Source organism: Colossoma macropomum, unplaced genomic scaffold (genome assembly GCF_904425465.1).
Source record: "Colossoma macropomum unplaced genomic scaffold, Colossoma_macropomum, whole genome shotgun sequence".
Classification (NCBI taxonomy): Eukaryota; Metazoa; Chordata; class Actinopteri; order Characiformes; family Serrasalmidae; genus Colossoma; species Colossoma macropomum.
In genome coordinates, this window is record NW_023494794.1 from 6239654 (window position 1) to 6263258 (window position 23605).

At 36.9% G+C, this 23605-nt stretch overlaps 1 protein-coding gene across 2 annotated transcripts in view; it reads right to left on the bottom strand.

Annotated features, from left to right (window-relative positions):
• Positions 1–10971: 10971 nt before the first annotated feature.
• The window catches only part of lmx1ba (LIM homeobox transcription factor 1, beta a), a 60619-nt gene continuing 47985 nt past the window's right edge, over positions 10972–23605 (bottom strand). For both annotated transcript variants that reach the window (XM_036579972.1, XM_036579971.1), the window contains exons 3-8: positions 18168–18400; positions 16023–16201; positions 15110–15187; positions 14944–15010; positions 13574–13738; positions 10972–11683 (exon numbers count right to left, since the gene is read on the bottom strand). In XM_036579972.1, the coding sequence (XP_036435865.1) occupies positions 11526–11683; positions 13574–13738; positions 14944–15010; positions 15110–15187; positions 16023–16201; positions 18168–18400 (880 nt within the window). In that variant the 3' untranslated portion in view covers positions 10972–11525. The remainder of the gene's footprint in view (positions 11684–13573; positions 13739–14943; positions 15011–15109; positions 15188–16022; positions 16202–18167; positions 18401–23605) is intronic.

Genomic DNA, 23605 nt, shown 5'->3' on the forward strand with positions numbered 1-23605 from the left:
CATTTACAGATCAGTGCTAAAGCTATGTAAACTACAGCTATGTGTACTTCCGGACCCAGCTTGCTTACTTTACTCAATTGCACTGAGCTCAAGCACGACTACTGTACACACAGCTGAGTCTCATAGAGTATACAGGCTAAATGAAAAGATACAATACATAAACTGTTTTCTAGCTCAGTGAATTATGACTTTGGCCGTGATTACTGTTATTTGTAAAATCAAAGAAGGGTAGGATGTGTGAAGGTGGAATTTGTGTGCAGAAAACACACTATGACTGAAATATACTGTCGCTGTCCAAAGAAAAACAACCATCTCTAACATGACAAGTTTTTAAGAGAAGGCAAACAGGTAAGTTTATGTAAAGAGGTTTTATTTCAAGTGATTTTGAAGCATTTCTATTGGTCCATTCATCATTAAATTTTCATACAATGTAAATCACGGCTGCTGTGTTCAAGTGATGCAGAAAAGTAAAAATGGAAAAAAAATGAAGATAGATGTTTTTCTTGGGAAATTTTGAAAAATGACTGAAAGGTCAACTTTCAAAGACGTAAAATGTCAATGATGAAAAGTCTTGCATAAAAAAGGACATCCTCCGATAAATGAACCTGTTGTAGGAATTTATTAACATGAAACTTCTCTGTTTAAAGTAAAATATTATTCTTAGTGTTATATTCATATCTGTAATATTTCAACTCAGTTAGTCAAGCAGTTAAACTCAATATTTAAGACGCAATTTAGAAGCTAATTTAAAAATCAATAACTAAAAAACTAATTACAGCACAACTTTTGCATTGTTGAGTGAGTTAAGTTGAAGCGTTTGTTTGAATTTTTCCATGACATACTAAATGTGTTAGTAACAGGTACATAGAAAGTATGAAGCTCAACATGAGCATGTGGTAGGTTAAGAGCAAGATGCAGGTTGGGAGTTAGGATGGTAGACTTTTTCATCAAAGTTCTGAAGAATTCAAATCAGAATATGACAAACTGGAGCATCGAGATTAGGCTCTTCACTCCAGGAGGGACAATAATATACAGAAATTACTCAAATCAAACTGTGCTGGACTGGTAATGCCAGACTGTCACCTTGTTGTTTCCTTCACTCTGGCGGAGCAAAATCTGGCGAGTATGGGTGTTCCTGATGTGAGGTGATTTTGGAAGGAAGCGTATTACTCCATAAACAGCTAACATTCGCCAGTAAACTAGTTTGTTTTTTGCAACTGTGGGCGATAAACGACATAATGTTGGCTGAGGAGCAGGTCCTCCATTTGTTTTTTTTTCCAGAAAGAATATACCACAGCTTGACCTCGTTTTTCGACTGAACCACGTTTCGAATAGGGTTTAAGTTTAAAAGCAAACTAACAGCTGCTGTTAGCTAATTCCTTTTTCACCTTCCCGTGTCCGTTCAAGTGAACTGGCTTTCTCGTCAAGGAAATTTTACTCAAGTTCGATGTGACCATGGCTTAAGCCGAAGAACATGGTAATGCTTTAATTCTCACCCATTTGCAACAGAATAGTACTTTACCCCGAACAGAAAAGCAGTATTTAGTACACCAATGCATAGAAAAGTAAAAAAGACAGGGAGAAGAGAAAAAGAGAACAGTTTTGAAACCTCTGGGGTCAGCAGAGCCATTCCAACTCAGCTCGATGGCAAAGGTGTTTGTCGCCAGGGGTGACAGGAGGGCACAAGTAGCCTGGGGCCTAAGTTAACCCAGAGGGGTCGTCACCAAGGCATAGGGCGCTACAGGCCTCAACACTGAGGTCAGGCTTCCAACACACACACGCCTGCTTTAGCACAGGCATGTACCAGTAAGCTCTAATAGGGGTGAATAATGAAAACCTCAACACATGCCATTCAGTAGCAGTTGAGGATTATTATGGTCAAACTATGGCTGACAACATTTTTCTTTGACAACATGAAGTGCTTCTGGATGAACTGAGAATCTACATGTCTGAAACAATTCTAACTGAAAATAGCATTCTCCTTGTCAAAATCAGTAGAAAAATAAAAAATATTCAGCCTAAATAATTATCCCTCATAATGAACGGGTACACTTCTGAAAAATAAAGGTGCTAAAAGAGTTCTCTGGTGAGATGCCATTAAAGAACTGCTTTTTTTAAATGACTGACTACTGACTGATCATTTTTCATTACGTCTGTAAATAACATAGGCAAGTCTGAAGAACCTTTGATGCCTCTTATAAAGTCTATTATGACTGTGTTGAGCTGTTAGTTAGCAATGAGGAGTAGAAGAGGAGGTTGCTGTTAAAACAATTCCTACCTCTCCACAAAGATGGGCATGCCACAATAAAACAAGACATCTCCAACTTTATTGAAATACCAAAATTTTGATCATCTGCCACAATAAAAATAGGATTTCAACACAGTGAAACATTTGAATAAATGTTGACTTGACTAGCTGACCTACAAAGATGAAAATCTAGTTTACTTCGTTTCTCTCCAAACATGTTCATAAACTGAAAGACCTCCAAAATTGTCAGTAATTGCATTTTATCATTACTGCTACAATGGGTTAATTTTTTTTTAAACCTTTATTTTATAAAATGATCCAAATGTTCTTAATAGCTGTGCAAACACAAAACTTGTATCTTTTCAAATCTTACTTGAGCCACTTTCGTATGTGCTAGATTGGATACCTATCTCATATGTGGCCATTTGACCATAATGTGAAAGGTCAAATCAGAATTCATGTTTTTTATTCTTTTATTTTTTTCCATATGTTAATGCATGCTTATATCATTGTGGTCACCATCTAGTGTGGGCAGTGGGTCAGCAGCAGGCAGCAGCTTTAACTGTTCCTTACAGGGTGCAAATATGTAATGACAGATTAAGGGCACTGTCTCCTTTCTAGCAGTTCAAGTTACTGCATGATCCTCTTTCAGATCACACTATGACCCCTCCTATCCAAGAGCAAATTTCATTTTAATAGTGAAACAGTGACTTAAGTGTGATTTGCAGGGGAAATAAACTAATGGCCAAGTGAATAATACCTCATATGAGGTGTGATTGACACCAAACATAAAATGCTAATAAAAACCTGACTGGGATTTATATTTGTGTCATTTAATGCAATAAGTGTCCTCTCTTGGGGAGTGAGGATTCGAGTGTTCTTGATTAAAAACTGGGGATGTGTTGTTCTAAACCTGTGAAAGGTTGTTTGGGGTCAGCGAGGTCAAGACTTTCCATATTAGCGTGTCATTTACCCTGAGGCATCCAAGCACCTCTTGCACTGCTGTGAGTCCAGTGAGAATGTCCAGCACAGCACTTATTAAAGAATGATTTGACCAAATATACTAATACTGATTATAAGCAATGAAACTACTGGCTAGTTATTAGCATTATTCCAGTCAGAGAAGGCCTTTTTCTTTGAAGAAAAAAAACATGCCTGTACTTTTTAGTTTTATATAATGTAATCATCATATTTGTTGTATTTAATCTCTGCAGGTACTGTAGTAAAATTTTGTTTGGAAACAATAGGGTTAAATTATTAATATGCCGAAAATATAAAGAAAACCGCCCAATGAGGATTTTTCCCCCTGCTGCATATAGGTAGATATAGCCAAGGTAGCTCTCCCATTGGTTAGGATGTCAGGAGCTAAACTGAAGGCTTAATATGACAGATTAAAAAACACTACAATTAGAAATAAATAGTAGAATCAAACAATCATGTTTTGATTTCCAATGGGACCAATTTTGTGATTAAAAACACCACTCTAGGCAATCTAGGACACCTAGTTACATCTCTGATTGTGAATATGAGTGGTCACGTGATCAATGTGTTTCAGCCAATTGTTAGAAATGGAAAACATCGGCGGTTCTATGCTACGGCTCTTTAATGAGTCACAGTGAAACTGCTACAAAACAAAATATATGTTAATGTGTCTAACAAAGCAGCTTCAGCTTCAAAAACATTTCAACTTTAAAAAAATCTAATATACACAGCTGCAGTTAACTCGTTTTACAACAGTTGTTAACAGCTTTTTCCGTTAATCCAAGTTTAGATACTCAGGCTGTGATTAATCCTAGTGTAGAGCAAAAGTAGTAATGTAATCCCAAGAGTGTGAATTATACAATAACAATTGTGGGGATCAACTTTTCTCCAGGGCATAAAGGGAACCCAGTACAGCAAAGACGCTCAAGTCTTATAATCCTTACACTATCCTGCTTGTTTTAACACAATGTCTGCAGTCTGTAGATGATCATAAATCCATTACACCAGCACAACAACTTTTGTGATCGAGGTCACCAACAAAGTATTCTAGAGCAAAACTGCCAGCAAGTCAGTCCCACATACAAACAACAAAAGCAGACCATCACTTCCGCTCAAACATAGACCGACACAATGCTATACCAGAAACAGAGATGCTATCAGCATGCTAACAAGGTAGGCAGATGTGTTATTAACATACCAGCTAACCAGTCAGGCCTGCTGACTAGCATTAAAGGCACAGACCACTCAATAATGTAAATTTGCCTTCAACAGTAAATTCATATTCTTTTCCATAAGAACCATTTGATTCTCACTTCTGACACCTAAATTTATTTATTTTTACACTTTATTTATTAAAACTTTATAACATCTTATTAAGCGTATTAGTTGGTAACGGTAGGGTATGACTGTTGTGCATCCCATCAATTTCTGAAAGTACTATTAGCCGAAATATCAGGTATGATGGCACACATATTTAAGTGCAGTCTCCTTTCTAACTCACCTCTTTGCTAGTAGGTCCTGTCTGCTCACTGTCGTCCTGACCTCCTCCTACCTGCTGACAGTCAGCCTGACCTCCCTCTTCTTCCTTAAATCAACAGATCGACCTAAACATTAGCTGTGTAAGCAAGAAATTATGCTCTATGAGACAAATCTCTGGAATGAGAATGCTAAGAAGGTTATTATTGAAACTGACTCTATACTCAATTAGCCAGTTATACATAATTTAAAGATCTTCTGGTAGTCATTGTTATTAGTTAGCCTATAATTTTACAGTATATCAGCTAGCAAGACAAAGCCCCCAAAAGGTTAGAACCAGCGGAGCTAAAGCTTCTACTTGCTAATTACATTAGCCTCATAGCCCCACTGCAAAACTTAAAAGGCAATCTTTGGGCAGCAAACTCTGGCTGATCAACTACATTTGGGGTAAGAGGATAAATGTGCACATTATTTTTCACTAAAGTACCACCTCAGCATCTCGCGACAAAAAGTCGCCCACATTCTGCCATGTCACAGACAAAGAGATGTGAAAGCTGTCACATAACTGTCAAACACTCCTTCCAAACCATGCAACCTTCACAGAATGCTGTTGGTCTGCTAACAGCATGCTGAAAAAAGCAATGTGAGCCTTTTTTCTGTGAAGTGAAAACTGTATAATGGACTCCTCTCCAAAAGTGCCACCCTTGTACCCTTGTGTGAAGCATGGCCACCCTTCTGATCACTCCAGTTGATAAAGGAATCAGTAAAGCAGTTACTAGACAAAAACTGTCCCACCTACCCTGTGGAAATGATAGAAGTCACCTTTTGGTTTTCCTTAAGTGTAAAATGACAGAATTTTTCACTGGTTAAGACTGCAAGTGTATGGGTATGCACTGTAGCATTGGCAAGGAAGAGGCTAGACCAGGAAACATTTTAAAACCAATGGAGATGGTCTTTATTAGCTCACACTTATAGTGACTGAAAAAGCATTCTGAGGCTAAAAAAGCATTGAGGGAGATCAATGAAACTCGTCAGTGTCCCGCTGACAAGTTCTAGATGAACAAAGGAAATATGCACCAGCTTCACAGGAATGCAAGTGTGCTGGCTACGATGCTGGGCCCAGGATCGCTTCAGTGTTTTGTCAATGTAGCTCATGCTGTTGCTGACGTTCTTGGTATGCTTGTTATATTATTTTTACTTAAATAATGTAGATCATTTCCACATGAATGAAATGTACTGTATCAACACAGTTTTGTCTTTCAGTTAATTTATTTCGCAATGATTGAAATTATGTGCTAATTCAGTTATGTTAAAAATAAAGTCCTCATATGTGCACAGAAGTACATTATTACCTGCTCTTTTCATTTTTTGCAGTTTGACACCCCAACACAATCACCTGGCCACCCACTTGTATATTCTAACTACACCCTTGCACAAAAGAAAGGGAGAGAGCAACCTGGAAGAATAGACCATGCTAGCATTTTTTAGTTAAGCTGGCTCACTCCGTAGGAGGATGGCATGCAGTGGTGATGTCAACGAACTTGCCCTCAGGCTGCAAAGTACTCTCATGCCACAGCGACATCTCCATGATGGACAGCAGTTCCTTCTAGCGTTTGAGAAGTAAGATAGCTGTTGCGATAAGAAGGAAAAAATACTGCAACATTCTCACCTTCAGATCCACCCAACCCAGATGATCCGGTCATTTTGAGTTCATCAACACCTGCATCTCAGTGTCTGAGAAACCATCTTTCATAACAGGGTGTACTTGTTTTCATTGTCCTGGCTATGTAAAAAACCAAAAATGAGGTGACCTACTCTCTATTCTGGGCTTGAATATACTGTTCTAGGAAACAAGTTTAACTGGTGTAGATTCTTTGCCTTATGAGGAGGTTCTTTAAACTTTTATTTTATAAAAATAAATCTTTAAAAAGTCATTCATTGAATGGTTCTTTACTTTAAAACCAAAAGCAGTTCCTCTGTGGCATCACTTCAAAGAACGCTTTTGGAGTGTACAATAAAATTTTAAGGCTTGAAAATTCTTATTATGTATAGGTACTTATATGTCAGCCCTGTCACAACAAAACCTTTTATCTTCAAAATGTTAACTTAAAAACTCAAAACTCCAAAAACATTCTTAATTTTCAATTAACGTTAATGTAATAAGATTTTGTTCCAAGCGATTTTTGACCTTTTATATGATGGAATTTTAACATAAAGGGCAGTTGGCATATTCAAAACAAACAAACAAGCAAACAAACAAATAAATAAATAACAAAAATGGAGGTAGAAGGTATATATACAGTGCTGCGTGAAAGTTTGTAAACCCTTTATCATTTGGTGAATTTTCACATAAATTTAATTATTATTTAATTTTCTATTTAAAAAACATTAACCTGAGTCTTCATCATTAAAGTCTGGTCTTTACCACATACATTTGTTAGTGCATGCCATGTCTCAGTCAAAGGAGATTTATGAGGAAAATGATTTGCCAATGCTCATAAGTCTGGAAGAGTTTCCAAAACTACTGCTGACAGTTTTGGAATTCACTGATCCAGGTAGATATTGTACAAATGGAGGAAACCACCATTGTTAGCCTTCTCTAGAGTGGTCATCCAACAAAAATGACTCCAAGACTAAGGTATAGAACATTCTGGGAGATCATGAAGAACCCCAGGGTAACATCTGAGGATCTAAAGGCTTTTCTTACACTAATGTCAGTGTTCATGAGTCTACAATCAGGCAAACACTGAACAACATTAGTATGTATTGAATTATAGCATTATGGAGAAAACCACCATTCTACAGGAAGAACATTTCTACCTGTTTAATGTTTCCTAAAGATCACCTGAAATAATGTTACGTGGATGGATAAGGCAAAATGGATTTTCATGGCTTAAATAAGAGTTATATTTGGCAAAACCGAACACTACATTCCAGCATAAGAACCTCATTCCGACTATGAAACACGGTGGTGGCAGTATCACGGTTTAGGGATGTTTTGCTGCTGTTAGATAAGGACAGCCTATCATCGGAGCTATGATTTTTGGATTGTATCACAAAATTCTAGAGGAAAATGTTAGGGTATCCATCCGTACACTGAATCTTAACAGAAGGTGGGTCCTACAGAAAGACACTGACCCTTAAAACACCAGTTAGTCTCTGCAGAAGAAATGTTGCATTTTTGAATGGCTCAGTCAAAGTCCAGAACTTAATCCTATAGAAATGTTGAGGCAGAACCTAAGGTGTGGCATTCATGCAATAAAGCCCACCAACATAACAGGGCTGAAGCTGAACATGGCTGCTGTCCTTCACATTGTGTGAAAATTTCATGATGAATGGACCAATAGAAATGCTCCAAAATATCTTGGAATAAGGCCTCTTTTCATTAACTTGTATATATATATTTTTTTTTTAAATTTGCTTTCTCCTGTAAACTTACCAATTTGGAGATACATCTTTTTCTTTGGACAGCAACAATATATTTCATTGATGTACAACACACAGTGGTAGAAGCACAAATCGTCCCAATAAAATGTCTAGAATAACAAGTAAAAATGTACTTTAAACAGAGAAGAATTAGAAACAGTCAAATATAACAATCATGATGGCATTAACCTGTGAAAAACTGGCACATGAGTGATCCGGGAAGCATCGCCATGAATCGTGTTCTGTCAAGCGATAAGACATGGACATCTGTCTTGTGCCATAACTTCCAGATGAATGAGCGTAAACCATGAAATGACTGTGTACCTTCTTTGCAGGAGAGAACAGCGCAGTCAGTAAATGATAGCATCTAATTCAGTGACACGATTGTTTGCCTTAAACCAAGCGTGGCAAATCAGGTTATTCCATTCATGCAAAAGGATAAAAACTGAGGAGAATACTGGTTGGGTGAATTGTAAACACTGCATTTTATCATTTAATTAAACATCAGAGGCAAAGTTGTGCGTCACTGATGCTGCAAGGCCAAACGTGATCTGTTCTTGACCTCATTAGATCAGTCAGGAATATGACTGCTTTAAATCTTATGACTAAAATCACATTCAGTACACTTTTACATTGTGTACAGTGAGTACAAGATGATCTGCTAAAGGGGAACTCCACCAATTTTTCAAAATGTATACATAATTAAACGGTTAAGATATAAACAAAGTCGTTCAGAGTGGTTTGATGTGAATAGCTCCATTTTAGAGAAACTTACTGAGTCACAGTTGTTTACAGTGGTGGTGATAGGAACTAGACATCTGAAGCGTTTAATGCCTCTAAAAGCTCCCTCATGGAAATTAAATGGTTATTAATACATTGCCTGATGTCTGAGACATTGTTTTACAGTAGTTTTGTGTTAAAGTTTTCTGTCTGAAAAATATTTTAAACAATTTATTTTAATGCTTTTATAGTGGAGGGATACATAAAAGGCATTCAAAGGCAAAATAGTCCCCAAAGAAAACTTATTTTCTTAGACTGACCATAGTTTTACTATCATCAGCGTCACATAAAAATTTCATACGACGTGTAGGTTCACTGGTGGTTTTGGATAGTAAATGTTGTTTTCATTGTAAACGTCACGATTCCTGGTTCCTGTCACCACCTCTGTAAGTTTCTCTAGTAAAGAACCATTTCTCATATTTCATTCCTCGTTTTCCAATTCGAATGACATTGTAAACATTTAAATCACTGAATTATATAGAAATTTTAAAAGATCAGTGGAATTCCCCTTTAATTTCAGTCATTTTTCTAAAATTTTAATCTAAAAATCTGAGACTAGTAGTAGGATGGTTCTATTTTGCATTCATTTCTAATTTTTTGCAAAGTGTTTCATTACAATTGATGTTATCAGCATTACAGTTTGAATGAAAATTACAATCTTGAAATCTTAGCAGGAATTTCAGAATTTTTTTAGCATGCGATATCCCCCTTTTGCTTTAATGACAGCGTGCATTCAAACCTCTCCACAAGAGTTGTGCAAAAGCCTCTAAAGAGTAGATCAAAGCCACCTAAAAATCTAAACATGTCTTTCAATAGAAGGGATTAAAAGAAAAACCTGACCTCTGTGTCCAAATGTCACAAACGCCACAAATTTGCATGCATTTGAATGGTGACCTAGAAATAGTGCAGATTCCTGAATATTTCGTCATCATTGTATTTGTCATAACTTTTCTTTGTAAAATTCTAAAATGCTGTTTATTTCCAGGTTTAAATTAAGAAAATCCAGATTTTCAGTGTAGTCTCAGACTTTTTGACCCCACTGTAGATGTAAATTACTACCCAGATGTTGATGTTTTCTTTTTATCTAGAATAATACCTTTTTATTACCATATTTACTATTTATGGTGCCTTTAAATAAATTGAAGGCAGTTTCTTGATTCATTGAAATGCGAAGAAGGTGTTTTTTGTGTAGTTGGCAACCAACACAAAACCAGATGGTGAAGGAATAATAGGCTGACTAAAACACATGCAAAACATTCAGCATGTATTATTTTTGACAATACCTTGTAAGCAAATTTAGGTTTAATTATTTAAATATGCATGTCAGTTAAGTCACAAGATGTGTACGACTCATATTATTGACAAAATGTTAAGGCTAAGTGCAGATTTAGGAGCTTAATCTGTGATTCTGTTCATATAAAACGTTATGAAATCTGCAAGGCCAAATCTAAGCAAATATATGGCTAGCAAATTGCTAAGCTAGCATTTAGCACCAATAAAACTACAAAAGCAGTTGCATTTTGGTGCAAAATAAGACAAACTGAGAGAAACAAAAAGAACAACAAAAACAATAACAACGATAAAACTTAAAAGATTTATCATTTCTTTTTTATAGAAATTATGTTTTGTTGATTATGTAATGAGTTTATGTAGAAATGTAGAAATTTTGAAATCTATCTATCTTTTTTAGAGACTCTTAAAAAAAAAAAGCAACAGCATTTTTTTTTGTCCTACTTTTATTTGTAGTACCAACCAACTTTGGTAATTTAGCAAATACTGAGCATTAAAAATGCATCCTTAAGAAGTTCAGAGAATGCATATAACAAATAAATAGCACAGCGAAAGACAAATACAGCCTATTTTAAACAACAGGAAAATTACTACATACATAATCTTCTCACCACTTACTATAACACCATTTCTTTAAATAAAGCTTCTCGGATTCAATTGGCACATGTACTCAATAAATATTTTGTGTCCATATACATATACAGTTCAACATACATGTTTTGAGCTGGATGTTGACTTGCAGATGCATTTGAAAAAGAGGTCATCTCTGCCCATTTCTTCAGTTTTGTTTTCTGTTTTCTGAGATATTAGAAGAAAATAAAACTCTAAATTGGTGGTGAAACAGCATTAAATTCACTGCAAGTGAAATCTGGAATTACATTTCTGTGAAGCCTTCTCCTCTTCTTACTCAGAAGTAAGCATGTCCACATCTAGCAACTGGCATCAGCATCTAAACCAAACTCAAATGTCCAATATACTACTATAACTGTAAAAGAGTTTCTGCGTGGAATTATTTTACTGATGTAAAAGATCATTGTCTTTCCATTTCTGCACCAGTGATCATCAGGTTAGTTGAGCCCTTCTTTCTTCTCATTCCATAAACATGACGACACCAACCTCTTCCATCATCCTTCTGCTTCCCTTACTGTCTGGAAATGATGGTTTAGGTCATAGTGGAAGTCCAGGAGAACCTCTGTGACACAGTAGTCTTTTTTGATTATTTATTATAGAATTTTTAGTTTTTATGTATTATTTTTTTCATGAGGCTGGCTGTTTTTGTCATTTTGGGTGGAGTGCCCCTTTCAGTCTGCTTCTGGATTTGCTTTCAGGAGGTGAAGTAGGAGCTCTGCATGGAGTAGAGGCGATCGATGGGGTTTCCCATGCGGGCCTGCAGGGATCCTGTCTCTGAGGCAGCCATGAAGCAGTCACTCAGGCTAGTCAAAGACGTGTCACTGTCGATGTCATGGAAAATTGAGTCGTTTCCTACAGAGAAGGAAAAAAAGCAAAAGCAAACTTAGGAAGGGTTCAAGGTCTTGTTATTGCAATACAGATCAACAAAGCCAAGAAAAAACAAAAACAAAACAAATATAAAAACAAAACAAATATTATGGTTAAAGTATGCAGTGATTAAAAGATATATATATATATATATATATATATATATATATATATATATATATATATATTATGTGTGTGTGTGTGTGTGTGTGTGTTTATACACATATTTTTTTGCACACACCTTTGCACATTTTAGTGCAGAATGTCAGAATAAAACTTTGTATCCAAAGAAATTGATTTACTTTAATTTTATTTAATTAATTTAACATTAATTTAATTCATGTAAATTGTACATCAGAATGCATTTTTCATCCTTAACCTGAAGTTAAATGCTGCCAGATATTTGAACTCCCTCGCTCGTGTTAACATGAACATAGTTAGCCAGCATAAACGAACTGAAATAACTCATCAGAAATTATTTTACAACCGGTCCAAAAAAATGAAAGTGAGAGAGTAAACCAAGTGATGAGGAAGTTGTCTGCTGCAGGCTAACTAACTGGAGCTGAGCGTACGTGCAGCCGGGAGTGGAGGTGATGAAAGATTCTCACTCTGTGATATGTCAGGGTGGTAAGAGAGTGAGGGAAAACATGCTAAGATACAGGTTAGTATATTTTTGCCATTTTTGATTTAAGGATGACTTTAATGTTAAGTTACTGTGTAAAGATTTTATCCAAAGTAATTCTGGAGTATTTCTAATGGTCCCTAAATGCAATGTTGAGTTTTTAACTGCTTTACAAAAACACACCCGCATATGTTACCAAAAGAACTAAAAATCCAGAAAAACAGCTGCAGTTTATTTGGTAAAATCAGATCGTCCCAGCCAAACTTCCAGAGAAAACTTGGGTTTGCAGCAGCCATTTTCAGAGAACTGTTTTGTAACAGTAAAAACAGATGGGGTTTGCCACTAAACTTACATTAAAGCTAGACACTGTTCCAGCCACTTATCCTGGGGACACAGCGAGTAAAAGCCAATCGGTAATATTATTTTTCTGGTGTTTTATCCATTGACTGTGTACAACAAATCTGTGAGGCTGAAGTCAAGTTCGAATTTGCTTAATGTTTAAATTTTCCTGTTCCACCTTAAATGGTGCAGCAGTTGTGGTAAAATTCAAACAAGGCCTTTGATGCCAGACTGTAAGTGCTGCACCAGTTAAGGGAAATTCAGAAGAAGACTTCAACTTCATGAAAATCTACATATGTGCTAGACAACGTGAGCCTTACAAGGTACATGATGGCTCATGTCAAATGCTGATGGGGCATTTTAAACGGCTTTGGGGTGCTGACAAAAAAAGTTATTCAAACATTACTCAAAATGTTTGTCACACAGTTAAGCTTGCTGAATTAGATGATGGATATATTTATTATGATAATTCTGACAAAAGTTGTCATGATAAAGATCGTCCTAATAAGCTGCTAGTACAGCGTTAGCAAGATCAGGTTAGCTGAATGAAGTACATATGGAACGTGGAGAAGGCTGCTTTCTGGCAGAAAGCCCTGAAGGAAAACCTCTGTTTGCATATTCACAGATCCGTACATAGTCAATGAAAGCAAAGGTGTAGAGTTACATCTGAGCAACGTTTAAGGAATTAGGGTTTTTTTTTTCTGGGAAATAACATGATAATAATAATATGTAATGTTGATTAAAAGAAATGAGATTTTAGGAGTTTGATTAATGCCTGGAGAGGGTCTTTAACTTGCAACTTGTCAGAAGTAGCTGCAAGATGTCGTTATGAAAAGGCTGGGCTGGAATTTCCTTGTTTGCATGTGTTTTGTATATGCCTGTGTAAATGTATATTGCATGCATGTTCTGCTTACCATATGGATTCATGTGATCTCCAGGCATTTGTGGGGGAGTGAGCCCTTGCTGGAAAGGATCTGTGCTGTAGCCATTTGTGTCCATGGTCACAAGCTGCTGTTGTTGAGGCGGGGCGAGCGGTGTGTAGGAGGTCATCAGACTCTCCATTCTGCTTGATATCACCTCTACAATGCACAGACACAGACAGACATTAGAGGTCTACGCTCCAGTACAGGCTGCACTTTACTGTATAGGATTTACACAAAGTGCCACTGAGAACTTCTCTTCCGCACTGACGGAAAAAGCATGAGCTCTTAGGCTTTGTTCGCACAGCAGGACAAATCAGATTTGTTTCTTGTACTTTTTAGACCGACTGTTGAGATTTGTGAGTGACCAAATTTGTGATTTTTGGTCAGACTATGGCCGCATTTGCTGGCACATCCACATTAGTTGCTGCACATGTACATACACTGGACAAGAAAGGGCAAAACATAGCAAACCTAATGATGGTAACTAGCGAACAAATCAATCACGCTATATTTCACAACAACGTTTCACTTTTTATTAACGACAGCATGAACAGAACATAACAGCAACATAGGTCAGGGAACAGCAACATGCAGCTCCAGAGCCGCCTGAGGCTCTTTTACTGCCTTGTTTCGGCTCCACAGCAGAATCAGATTTTTAGGTAAAAATAATCTTCCTTTGCAGTACAATAAAGCTCAGCTGATCGCTAACTGCTAACACAGTTTTAACAATAAATGGTCTTAACTGCTGGAGTTAATGTATAACTGCTTATTCACCAACCTTTCCTGCCAGAGATGCAAGAAAAGCGGCTATAGCTGAGCTAAAGCTTAAAGCACAGCAAAGTAATTCTGCGTTTTTGTTTATATTATATATTTTTGCCTATGCTGGGACATTAGCACATACTGAGACATATTTACAGCCAAGATCATAATCGTTATTTCAATAAAATGGACATAAAATGCTATGCTATGCTCCCAAGGTTGTTTGATTTTTGTTGAAAGGACAAAATGGCTCTTCTTAATATTTGGGTTGCCAACCCCTGGAGTAGGTTGACCTTAATATGTTAGTCTATTGAAAGCTTCTGTCCTCTGTGTCTATGCTGTAATATGTGAGTATGCACCACTGACTTATGTTGCACATTCTGACGTTATGAACCAACGTGCGATTCATTCTTTTTTCCCTTTCGATATCCAGTGCAGCATTTTCTGCTAATATTGGTCTGACACCAACACACGTTGATATAAACATGCCATCTCTGATTTGCAGTACCATTTCATTTGTTTTTGTATTCAATGGAAAGTTGTGCTCACAATCATGGAAGATCACTATTAAAAGGAAAAAGTCTACATGTGTAAGTGCTCACCTTGTCCAAGTCTCTGCGAGTTCTGCTGCTCCTGTTGCTGCTGCTGTCGACGAGCCAACTTCTTCATCTAATAGAAAAAACAGACATTATTAGCAACTAGCACTTTTCTTCTTCACTGAAAATTTATGCAACAAAGTTAAATGTGAATGTGCTGGTGTGTGCTGACCTTAGCTCTCTGGTTCTGGAACCACACCTGGACCACTCTCACACTCAGTCCAGTTTCTGCTGCCAGAGTCTCCCTCACCTTTACCAAAAGAGATGAAAACTTGTTCATCTTAGGCACATTTTTCCTTCAGTTGTTGACCTTCTTAAATATTAGCAATCAAGATCTTAGAGAACAGCCACTGTGGGCTTTTGTAGACCTTAACGTGCCGACTTGACCTAACTGAACCTAAACAGAAAAACTAAGGCTTTGTTAGCAGTTAGTAAGATAGCTAGAGTTTCCGGCCTTGAGTCTCAAGGAGTTGGTCGAGGCCTCCCGGAATTATAAAAATTCAGTTTTTTAAATTTGTAGAAGTTTGCTAAACTTGCTAAACTTGCTATTTTCTTTTTCCTTTTTCCGAATTTAGTTGTGCCCAATTCCACGTCCGAACTAGGTCTCCCAAAGCCACCAAGGTGAAGGCAAGCTCATGGCTCCTCAAAGAAGTAAGCCACCACATCTTTTCGAACTGCCGCTAACACAGCGTCATTGGACAGCTCAGTGAGCTTGGAGCATAACTTTAATGGCTAATTCTGTTTTATCAGCTAAGTGAGTTGGAAAACATTGCTAACTGAGTAATGGAGAGTGATGCCAATTACACTGTCTTTGACTCCCAGCCACGGGTGGCTAACGCTAAAGATCAAACTTGCAATCTCCCAATAATACAAATGATTAGACAGTTCCACCGCTCGAGTGCCTCTACCTTGCTAATTCAATAAGACGCTAAGAGATTGTAATTACGGAGCTGGGGAGGAGCCCCCATTAGTAATACTAAAAAGGCAACCTTATGTAATGCTAACTGGCTGTGCTACTATTTAAGCATTTTGTTAAAACTATTTAATGTTCTTTATTCATTTCATTTGCAAGACTGACGTCTTACCTTCCTACAAGGTTTGGAGGAAACCTCAAAGGAGGCTTTGAAGGCACGACGCTGCTGTGTGGTAAGGATGGTACGGGGTCGTTTGGGCCTGCGAGAGTCTTTGCTATCATCACTGCCTTTGTTCTGCCCTCCAGAACCTTTCTCTGGCTTCGCATCCACATCCTCATCCTCGCTCTTATCTGCAGAAGATAAGTCGGTTACAATTCAATAGATATTACCTTTTATAAGACATAACAAAGCAGCCTCCTAGACTCTCAAGCAAGCTGCAGATGTTATTAGAAAGGAAAATCTCACTAAGGTGGCATAAAAGCAGAGATGCAAATGAGAAACCATACTACAGCATAGTAGAGTTATTTGCAAATGAGACAGGTGTGGAATTTTCATAACAGACATTAAAAGTAATAGAACCATTCATGGGACAAAGTAAGCTAGTCTCAAAAGAACATTCAAAGAACCAGCTTGATGACTCGACACAGAAGCGCTCAATAATTTCCTCTGGGTTTTACAAACTTAAACTTTTAAAATGAACTACTTTGTTTTTCTTTGATTGTGTTCTTTACATGTGAAAATGAATAAAATGAACAGGAAACAATGTGAAAACATTCATTACAGGCTTATTTGCTTTGTAATTTACAGCGGTATATAAAACCTGACCACAAATTAAGTTATAGAAGCACAATTAACTTGATTGAATTTCGCCTACTCATTTACACAGTGCTATAAATGTTGCTTTTACATGTTTATAGTATTTTCAAGTTGAATATACATTGTACTTTCTTATCTACTGAAATGAAATGTGGACTTTGCAAAGTTATGGCACATTATATATTTTAAGTTTTATTTTTTTTCCAAAATGTTAAAAGCATATAGACAGTGTGCATTAAAGTGTGCAAAAAATGTCATATTTAGGTTCCCTGCAGAAAGTGATTTTCACTTCTACAGAATTATACTGAATTAGTTAAAACTGTGGTCCTACAGTAAAAAAAAAATACTGAAAAAAACAATTAAATATTGAGACCTTAGATATTTACAAGGATTATATTATGATGTATATAAACTCAAGGCTATAATAGAGATAGAAATAAACAAAACATATCACTGCCGTTGGAACGAAACGTCATATCTCCATTTTTGTCATTTTCCAGTTTTGACCTAATTTTAAAGTATTTTGGTCCTATTTATTGTGTGTAAATTTCATGATGAATGGACCAACAGAAATGACTCAAAATTACTTTGAAAAAATTCTGGTTCCATTGACTTACATTAAAAGTAAAGGAGGTTTTTTTCCTTCTCCTGTTGAGTTTTTGTTTTGGAGATACGAGGTTTTGATCCTCGTATCTCCCCAGCAATATACAAAATCATCATTTATTAGGGTATTGGGAGGTGGCCATCTGAAACACTTACTACTACTTACTACTAATACTACATACATTTTTTTCAATGTTGTTCTTAAAAATCTTTATCTTTTCAGGTGAAGTTGATCTTAATTTGTCATTAGTTTATTTTTTTAAATAAAAAGACTTCAAAAAGTGACGCCCCACGTTTTCATATTACTTTCGAAACACAAAGAGTTTTAGTCCAAGGGTGGAGCCTTGTTTTAGCCACACCCCTTCATTATTAGAGCAGGAAGTATGCATCTCTGTCCCTCATGGCCACATGGTGAGCAGCAAGGTCCCATTGTTTTGAAGCAAATGTGTCCCAAAGTCCGGAAATCAGTGGGCAACCTTAAGAACTGTCCCCATGAAACACATTTTCTGCATGTAAACTTTTTTGTGTTTTTTATGAAAAATATTATGATTTTATGTGTGTACAACTGTTCAAAGCTGTGTTTGTCAGTCATGTCCTGGCTAGCGTTTTTGACTCAAAATTAGCTAAAATTGTCCCTACTGAAACATAATCACATTTGATAAAGTTACAGAGGTAATATTTTTGCATTGGTATTGACAAAATTGAATGTTTAGTCATTTATTTTAATAAAATTAACATAATTAATGTCTTTGATAATTCAAAATTTTTTGTCTAAAGTCAAAATAAGTTAAAAGTCCAAAATGTGTTTTCAACTGTGACTTTAAACCAATTTCCAAACCAATTTTGGCTCACACTGGATAGTTAAAACCACGAAAGGAAAGAAAATCCTCTTCTCACCAGAGTCTGACATCTCTGGACTGATGGAGTTGAGCAGGTCTTTCTCCCTCTCGTAGTCGTTCTTACACAGCAGCTGTCCGTCCTTCAGCACAAACTCATCCCCTTTACACAGCTGCCTCTCACACACACAGCAACAGAAGCAGCCAAGGTGATACACACTCTCCAGCGCACGCATCACAAACTCAGTGGGAGCGATTTTCTCCAGGCAGCCGCTGCACTTAGTGGCAAACAACCTGCAGGAAAAATGATGAGCGTAACTAAGAAGATCATAAATGTAGGTTTTAAATGGTACATTCACAAGGTGAAAGGTTATGCTGTGCCCTCTAGAAGAATAGACTGCAGTTATTTTGTATGTAAGAGCATTTAGATGTAGGGATGAGGGAATGTGATGATATTTCCTGTTATTTTGATAAATTATGTCACGTTACAGCACAAGAACAATATTCACTATTATAAACATCACCCAGTAAACTGTACACAGAACACTGAACAACTGCATGTTTCATTATTAGTATAATTAGGCATAATCATTAGTCCTGTTTAAATTGGATTTAGTGCAATTCATTATCAGAAATGTTAATAATGTATATATAGTGTCACTGTATTCTTTATTGTAAGTTTTCAGTTGTATTTTTTAATATGTGGCACTGCTGGTTCTTTTTTGTCTGTTTCAACAGATCAAACCTCAGAAAAACTAAACATCGTCATGAAAATGTCTTTTAAGTGCCACATTAATATATTTTTGACACATCACCCTTATTCAGAAGTTATGTAAAAGCACCAGAAGTCTGCAGTAACAAAGTACAATAGCTTCATTAGTCTGCTTAAGTATGATTTTGAGATATCTATACTTTACTTTTACTTTTTTTTATCTACTTAACTCTTGCATTTTTACTCTCTACATTTTAAAAAAACCCTTCTTTCTACTCACTACATTTAAAAACAGATGTTATTCTATAATGTACATAATTTTAGAAATCAGTGGTGCATCAGGCTTTTACACTTGTTTTTCACAGCTTTGTAGTTTAACTTGAGCAAAGAATGTACATGTAGCATTTTCAAATCTGTCTGCTGCAGTTTTGCATGTTCTAGAACCAGTCATATCACTAGACTAGGGCTTTTCAAGCTGGGAAAGAGGAAGGGGAAATAGAGTAAAGTGGAGGAATGAAGAGAGAATAAGATACAACACTTTGTTGTCTCTGAAACTTGTGTTGCATCACAGTAGCACCATTATATAAATGCTCACATCCACAAAAGCCAAAAAAAACTTGCACAAAGTATCGCATAACACCTTAGAACAATTCCGAAACAATACCCTTTATACTCTCCCCAAAGTCCAAACGCTCCCCCATTACCCCAGTGTTGCACAGTAAATATATATGTTGCTACATATGTACTTACAGATAAGGATTCTATACCAATAACCAAGGTTCTACACTAATATACCAATCAAAGCTCTTCCTAGAACCATGCATCCAAGTCAGGAACCATTTAGGAACCTTTCTTTTTTTCTTTCTAAGAGTGATGAGAAGCACGCTGAATAACTTCCTTCGCTAAACCCATTCAAGATGAGCCACTTTTTCTTCGGACACAAATCTGAGGATCTGTTTATCTCTCCACTTTTCAGTCTCCCTCACTTTCTTGTCCTTTTTTCTTTTGACGATGGGTGATAATCTCCTAAGCTGGAGCTCTTCTACTTCCTCTCTCTGTCACTGAGCATTATGCTTGTGCCAGTAATTCCCATGATCCCTTGAGAGATCTTCCTGTCTTCTATTGTGTGCGATGTCTAATCTCTGCCTTTTTTTTTTCTTACTCTTTGTTGAGAGGCCTGTGCAGCGCCTTAGTCACAGGATTGCGCACAGGACAGCCACGCGTGACGCTCGCGCCATGGTGACCCCACATTGGGGGTAACAGTGAAGAAGGTAGATGTTCTGGAATTAGTGATGAAAGAAAAAAAAAGTGACTCTGAGGGCTGAAATGGAGAAAAACATCTGCTTCCAGTTGATCACTGTTGGCTGGGCTTATGTCACAGTGCTGCATGTGTGTGTTTTTTAGTGTTTTTAGAGCTATTTCAATGTAAAAATCTCCTGATTTTTGCAAAACAAAATGAGAAACAGAATTAAACAATGTCAGGTTGACAGCGATGGTCCTGACTTTGTAAAGTGCTTTTATACTCGCAAAACAAAAATGAAAAAACAATACATTCTGTCTTTAAATACACACATCAGTGTGTTCAATTAAGGACAACAGATTTTGTGTTTATTTTAACACAGCATGTGTTGAAACAGAGGCAAGTGTGTTGTTATTCAACACATCACTTTTTAGATTACTTGCTTGCTGGAAAAGACTCTGTTATCTCTGTTTAACTGTTGCCTGTGTACCTGTTCCTTCTCCATCTCTCTCTCTCTCTCTCTCTCTCTCTCTCTCTCTCTCTCTCTCTCTCTCTCTCATGTACACATGCATACACCACACATAAGCTATATATAGTACATATGGGGCATCAGTTACTGATGCATGTATAATAGACAGGCTGTGTGTACATATCACAGCTGTCAAAAGAAAACCTTGTATCTCCATTCTTGTTGTTTTTCAGTTTTTGCAATAATTTGAAAATGCCTGTTGCCCTTTACATTATGTGTATATTTCATGAAGAATAGACCAAAAGAAAAGTGTGTGTGTGTGTGTGTCCAAACTGACTTTGACTGGCACATTCAAGGTGTGTGGTTGAAACTAATCCCTCTTTAATACCACTAAGGGGGCCCTGAGGGAGAGAAAGCTTTCACAGCTAGTCAAACACACTTAGTAAAACCTGAGAATATGTGATCTGTGTGAGTGAGTGTGTTTGTGGGGGGAGGTGGGGTGTCACATGGCTTGTGTTTGTTTGCTATAAACCCATTCAAAATTACTTGTCTATTCTTTGCTGCCACCAGTGTTGTTTGGTACGGAGGCCATGGCTTGTGCTTATTTTTAGAACTTTCTTTCTAAGAATTCCTAAAAGACTTATATATGTTTTGCTTTAGAGTGTCCAAATTCTTGTAAAGGAAGTTATAAACAGAACTGCATGTATGTATTGTCTGGCATGGCCATCATACGTATACCGAATCCAGTTGTGAAATGCATTTTACACACAGATGTGTCCAATCTTAGTGGTTAAGCGATTTGCTATAATTATATTCTTTTTTTGGTCTACTCTTTGATGCTGCATTGTGGACCTACTGGCCTGCTGGAGCCCAGTACCTCTGTGTGTATGTGTGTGTGTGTGTATGTGTGTGTGTGTGTGTGTGTTCCACATCCACGTAAAGCAGAAGCATGTGCGCTACAAAGGAGCTAAAGATGTCATTAAACCCAGCCGCTTCAAACACAGCCTTTCTTCTGATGGGCTGCCTAGCACTGAGATACACTCTGCATGGAAAATACTCTGTGGCTCATAAGGGCAGTTTTTGCACACACATACACACATATATATACACATGCCAGATTAGATTTTTCCACAGCAACTGCATCCTGACTTTGTCAAAGAGTTGGGGACAAGCCACATCCATCCTGCTCATGGAACAGTAAAGCTCATTAAATCAAAGTTCTCTGATGGTTTTATTTTAAGATAAGGCACTGGAAACCTTATTTCAACTTTACAGTACATAAAAAATCATGCTCAGAAAACTTAGCTTCCGTTCTACAGCAGCCACATAGGTATTTGTGCCATTCTTAAAACTAGATTAAGTCCATTATTAGGAAACAAAATGTCAAATCAAGTGCCATTTATTTTATCATTCCATGGCTGTTATTTTCTTTATGGCAAATTATTCTTTCAAAATGCGGCTGGTGTTTCAGATAGCTACCATTTCTTTGCAGACTTCTGCGGTTTTGCATCCATAATGTCTTGGTACATTTCTGAGTTCATAATCCCACCAGTGAATATAAGCAGTACTCAGTATATGTACACATATGCTACCATTCAAAAATTCGGGGTCACTTGTCATGATAATAATTGCTATTCAGTAAAAAATCACACAGTTTACATTGAAATGTTATAAACCACACAAAAAAAAAACCTAAACCAATACTTTATTCACAGTTTACAGTATTTTTGGAACAACCTAAAGTTAGAACATGGTAAAAAAATTTAAGTCTTATTAACTATAATTTTCTGTTTATTGGAATTTGTTGTCACAAAAATATGAGTATTGTGGATGTTAGTTTCCTCCCACAGACCAAAGACATGTTGTCAGGTGAGTTGGAGATGCTAAATTGTGGTGAATGTGTATGTCTGTTTGTCTGCCCTGCGATGGACTGGTGACCTGTCCATGGTGTTTCCTGCCTTCCTAGCCGATGGGGATAGGCTCCACTTTCTGTTGGGAGTTGGCTGTCCCAAGCCTTAATTTCAACTTGCGGAAAATATACTTATATACTTTTTTTTTGATTGTTTAAATGCTGGAACTGAGGTATAGTGAAAAATAAATGCTACTGTTTATTGGTAGTTCCAGATAGATTTAGTCATATGTGTGCTAATTATAAGCAAAGTTAACAAGTCAAAATGTGTATTTGTATTTTTAAAATGCAAATTTGAGATATTCTGTGCATATATGGCGTACAAGACTATAAATAATTATGTGCACTATGTTCACTGAGCACTACTTTTAGTTGTTAGGTAAAGATACTGGAGATTATTGCATTTTAATGACACTCGATTACTGTAAATGTACAGCAGAATGCAACTACAACATAGTAATATTGTGTAGTTGACTCTGGAGTCATGATGTTAAACTGCTATTTTGCTGTTTTTGCTGTTAACCTGGTGTAGTAAATTACTGTGAAAGTCATGCAAGCCAGTAAAAGTAATGTGAAGGTAATGCATGCCAGTAATTTACTATAATTTTACAGTGAAAGTTTTTACAGTGTACATAATAACCAATAATATCATGTTTCACCTGCTCCTCCCACCAACTTCAACAACCACCAAGCGAAAACGCCTAACCACCTCAGAGACCCTCAGTGATACTGATTTCCACTCATAAACACGCACATTATGAGTTTCAATTCACGTTGACTGTAAGTGGTGCATATCATTGTGACCAATTGCAGTTATCTAAAATGATGTTGTGCACCCAGGAAAAAAAAGGAAACTCCATTCGTAAACCAATCACTTAACATTCGTACGACAGACCCTCATCCACCACAGTAGGACGCCATTAACCACACAAGCTAATTGTTGTTCTTCTATCTCTCTTCAGAGGCTGTGGCAAATTAGCGCTAATGTGGCTAATTAGTGCGCGGTTAAACAAAAAGGGGTGAGAAACAACTCTATCTGCGCTACCGGTCAGTGTGTGTGGCTAATCGAGGTGACAAATGAAGTGTGTGTTTGCCTAGGTCCCCCAGAGCACACTCCTGACTAGCTGTAATGTCTCCTGAAGTCATATCCACAGCTGCTGCTAGCGCAT